Here is a 5,194-nt window from a genome sequence, read left to right on the forward strand (position 1 = left end):
GAGACTTGCAGTTGTAATTTAATATTATTATGGTAAATTTGCTTTATTAATCAAAAGTAATTTCCACAGGGTCGCGAATCTGGCACCATTCAGAGATACAGCCTTCCTAATGTTGGTTTGATCCAGAAATATTCCCTTAATTATCGAGCCTACCAGTTATCCTTGAATTGCAACTCTAGGTAGGTCGGTAAACTCTTCTCACAGAGATGTTAGATTTAGAAGTTGTCAACTGGGATTGTTGGATTTACGTAATAAATGCAAAGATGTGTGTTTGTTTTAAACGTGTCTTATAGGTCAGTGTAGTTTTACTATACTGTATTTCTATTTAAATATTTATGTTTAGTATACCATATTTGACTTACAGATCACCCCCTAACTGAGCAAAATATAGATTCTAATATAATCTTTTAAGTTATTCACATACCAGTTGCTTTAATCCCCTCGGATACTTTCTCCTCACAAGGAAGAAAAATGGAGAGTAGTCTGTGTCTCTTATCAAATTTATAAAAATTTGTTTACGGGTAGTTATTTATTTAAAGCCATTTCTGTCTTCATCCCAAATTCTGAGGAGCCGATTTTGAAGTGGAATGGCTACAGGTAACTGTATTCATGATTTTGCTGATAGTCATTTCAGTTTTCCCCTTTCTCTAATTTCCTTATATGTAGTCGTCTCGCTATCATCGACATCTCAGGAGTCCTGACTTTCTTTGACTTGGATGCTCGGATGACAGACAGCACAGGACAGCAAGTCACTGGCGAGTTGTTAAAATTGGAGCGCAAAGATGTCTGGGATATGAAATGGGCCAAAGATAACCCTGATTTGTTTGCAATGATGGAGAAGACAAGAATGTATGTTTTCAGAAACTTGGATCCCGAGGTAAAAACAAGAAATGAGCATTAACAGTACATGAATAATGAGCCAGATAGCAAAACCTGGATATTTCCCCTTTGTTTCTTCAAGAGGTTTATTGATGTAGGCTGCATGAATTTCTGAAAAAAAAAAAAAAGAAAAATTTCTGTACAGTTTAAAAATATTTGGTCTTAACTGGGAATAATATTCATTCTTTAAATATCCTCTACTTTCTCTGAAAGGTACTTCCTAAACATTTTATCTGTTCTTCTTAAAAGGTAGAACCATGATCACTCACGATATAGTCTTTATTTTTTTCCTCTGTCAAAGTTAAAAGAAAATCAGTAGTCTTATTTACCAAAATTGCTTAAAACAACCTAACCAAAAAAAAATTGATCTTTCAAACTGCCTTCTCCTTTCATTCTTTTTTGCCCATCTACCCACCTTCTTTTGTGCTTACCTTATTTTATTTTACATGTGCTCTGTCACCCATTAATGCATGTTCTCTTTCACCCTGATAATCTTACGAAGATGCACGTGTGGACTGTGATTAATCTAATCTCTCTGGGAGTGTCAGAAGCCCCTTTCTTATTAATTTCGAAGTCACATTTTTTGATTTTGTACTTGGGGCTCACACGGCTCTGCATTTTCTTGTCACACAGTCTGCTCTGGACGAATTGTGAACTGTTGTGTTTAGGAGACGCCAAATGATTTCAGTGGTGAATTAATCAAAACATCATTAAGAAGATGAATCTTAATCGTAAATATTTATTCTTGATTCTTAAACAATTTCTGACTTACTAATGGATTTTCAATTTGGAATTTTTTGTATTCCTGCTGTACTTCATTAATAGAAATAATAAGAGATGAGTTAATAACTGCTTTCTGTTATTAATTGATGTTCGTTTGGACCTATAGTTTCCTTCTTGGGAAGAAATTGCATGCTTGGTTGCCTGAGCTGCTGAAGATCTTCCGTAGTAATTTATTTAGTGGTAAACTATCTGTCCCTTTAATATCCTAAATTATTTTTATATTTCTCCATTTAAGCCCTGTTCAGGACCTTTGGGCTGATAAGTGATCTGAAGTAAATTGCTCTCAAAAGCTCTGCTAAAGCTTTCAGGAGTCTTAAGGGTATTTGTCATTTTTAGACCCTGAGTAATGAATGGTTGGAAGGAAAGGCATTCAGGGCTGCTGCATTGGACCTGTAGGCTTCTTTCAAAGGTCTGAGGGAAATTTGACCCACGCCACAAAACAGGTGTGGAAATTTGACAGGTAACCTCGAGGATGGAAGTAGAATATTTTATGAATGTCAGGGTCCTTTTTTCCATCCTTGGCCCTACTTGTACTAACTCAGAAATCATGTCTGGAGGAGTGAGAGTGTTATATCTGACTGTGTGTATAGCACACATGGAAAATCTAGTACCAAGTGAAATCTTTGCCTGGTGAAAAGTGTTCCTTAAGTATTTTTAACAGAACAGACTTCTTCTTCTTTTTTAATTAGTGAGTTTATTGTCTAGCTTGGCGAGTACTTCAATTTCTATTAGATTTAGAACGACACGAATTTCTCATAACCTTACCACTGCATGGATTTCTTTATTTACCATAATGTGCTGTTCTTTTCCTTCATGAGGACACTGGCTGGCCGCAGGCCCTGCCTGGTTAGTTAGTCTGCTATTCATCCCTCTGGCTGCTTATTGACTGATTATATAAGGATGTATCCTTCAAAACAGAACTTACTGGAGCTCCTTCGGGAGATAGTGTTCCGTATTATTATTCGGAAGATACACTCTTTGACTGTTAATACTGAATATAATTTTATCCACTTGTCATCATGAATTCTAAATTCATACCTTTCTTTAAGTTGTATACCGTTCTTCAGATTATACGTGAGAAAAGGGTGCCATTTGTGTGTAAAGTTCTAATTCACTGATAAAGCACATTTTCGTTGAGAATTAGGAAATGAGAATTGAATGTTGATTTTCAGCTGATTGTCATCTCCAGGGACCCTGTCAAGTGCCGGTTCAGCTCTTTTGTTCTTCTCGGATCTTCCCGCTCACCGGTACTGCCATTTCATACTCTCATTCTTTTCATACTCATATTTTTGTCAGTCAGCCTCTCATTTTTGTACACTTGCTTCTTTTCCAAACAAGGAGTTTCCAAATTTTTGAATATATACCTTTTTTTTTTGAGTACATTGCCTTTATGTAATACAACCATTTTATGAGGAAATAAAGGGAGTTTATACATTTTTCTTATATAATTTGACTATTTTAATCAATGATTCTACTTTTTAAAAGAAAATATACATTTTAAAACCCAATAAACACTTACAATGTTCTTACAAGAGCCTCATTCTTAAATTCAAACTAAATATGACTCAGTGTTTACCTCATATTTTCTTCTTTTTGGTGTCTTCCTATTATTATAATGTTTGCAATTTCTATCACGTATAAAGGACAGACTGTCAGAATTGTAAATTTGATGTTATTTAATTTGGATTTTGGTTACTTATATATTTCATTATGATATACATATGCCCATGTATCTCTAAAAAGTGCATTGTGGTATTCTTTCCATTACCAGACAGCCTTATCCTATTCTTTTTACAGTGTTCTTAGATGTAGTAAGTATATCGGGAGTTTATTTCCTTTCGTTTATATAATATTTTTAACTATTTTTTTTCTGCTAGGGATTTAGGGCAGCTACTTTATAATATTTATTTACCGTACTTTATTTCTGGGATTAGAGACAGACATATAACAGACTCAAGTATTTACATATTGGCAAATTAAATCTTATGTAGAAAATCTATCAGGAATGTTCTCTGGCTAATGATACAGAGGATGGATTTTTTTCGTATGGTATGAGACTTCGATAGATGTATGTAGATGCAAATATAGTATTTGTCAGTTTTATTAAGAATTAAATTTAATGTCAAATCACGTGAGTTGTAAGAATTATCAAGCTGTATAAGGCATTTTTTGGATTAATTGGGAAAATGCAGACTGATATTAGACGCTGTTAGGGAATTAATATTGATTATGTAAGCTGTCATAATACTAATGTGGCCACGTAAGAGGACATCTTTATCATTTAGAGATATGTGCTGAAATATTTAGGGTTGAAATGTCATGATGTCTATAAATTTACTTTATTTACTTTAAAATATTTCAGCCAAAATGTTGACTGAAGCATATTTAGCAAAATGTTAATAATTACGTAGATGGTGGATATATGGGTGTTAATGGCATTCTCTCTATTTTTCTGTTGGTTTGAACATTTTGCTAATAAAATTTAAAATCATGATATATTAAAGGAAAGAAATTTTTGAACAATTAAACATAACATTTGGTTTTGTCTTTAAAGGAACCCATTCAGACTTCTGGATACATTTGTAACTTTGAGGATTTAGAAATTAAATCTGTTCTTTTGGATGAGATATTGAAGGTAATTCTTAAAAAACAATTATATTTCTGATACTGGCTTGACTGAGATTCAAGCCAGCCAGTTGTCATTGTTTGTATATTAATAACAAAGAAGTACTGAAGAAATACTGACAATTTATTTTAGCCTGTTTCTAGTTCTAGGACACTTGAGTAACTTTTTGGTTGGAGGTCTACTATCCTTCCATTTTTTCCCCAGGCTTTATAAAATAATCCATTTCCGATTCCAGATATCTTTTTGAACTCCTACTTAGGCCTTCACTGAACATCTTTTGAGAATTTTTTTTCTCTAAGAATATATTGAGAGCAGCTTTACCTTCATTTTATCCAAAAACATTTACTTTTTCTATGTACTTCAGATATTTGGAATGGAGTAGTAGATTTAAAATTTCCAGAAGTTAGTTGTAGTTTCTAGCATGTTTATATATTTGGGTTTGATGTGTAAATTGCATCTCTTTTATTATGCGCTAGTTTTTTTTCCCTCCTATATTATGACCACCCTCCATCGGCAGATGGGCCTGACGTCACCCACAGGCACCAAGAGTGTATAGAAAGGTTATTTACTTACATAATGAGGCTTTGGGGAAATAAAGGGCAGTCTTCCCAAGCTGGTCTGAAATGACTTGAGGATAAGGAGACTGGCTTGAGGCTTTTTGGTAGTTAGAGGATAGTTGATTAGTCTTATATGTAAATCTTTTGGAAAAGAGGACAAGCAAGAGGCCTAAAGGGAAAAATATATATTCTTTGATGTTATGGATTCAAATTAAATAAGACCATTACTGCAGATGAAACAAGTTCAGTTCTTTTACAAGTCTAATACCTTAAACGAGGACAAAATCTTTTTCTTTACTCTTTGCAGAAGTGCTAGCCCCATAGAGAAGAGCTAGATAGTCACATTTGG

General features: G+C 33.8%; 1 protein-coding gene across 1 annotated transcript in view; it reads left to right on the plus strand.

Moving 5' to 3' along the window:
- Nucleotides 1-5,194, plus strand: part of WDR35 (WD repeat domain 35) — a 78,281-nt gene that overhangs the window by 55,334 nt on the left and 17,753 nt on the right. Inside the window, exons 21-22 of the mRNA XM_023528503.1 lie at nucleotides 667-877; nucleotides 4,217-4,297. Of these exons, the coding sequence (XP_023384271.1) occupies nucleotides 667-877; nucleotides 4,217-4,297 (292 nt within the window). The remainder of the gene's footprint in view (nucleotides 1-666; nucleotides 878-4,216; nucleotides 4,298-5,194) is intronic.

This window comes from Pteropus vampyrus, unplaced genomic scaffold, assembly GCF_000151845.1.
Source record: "Pteropus vampyrus isolate Shadow unplaced genomic scaffold, Pvam_2.0 Scaffold28, whole genome shotgun sequence".
NCBI classification, from domain to species: Eukaryota; Metazoa; Chordata; class Mammalia; order Chiroptera; family Pteropodidae; genus Pteropus; species Pteropus vampyrus.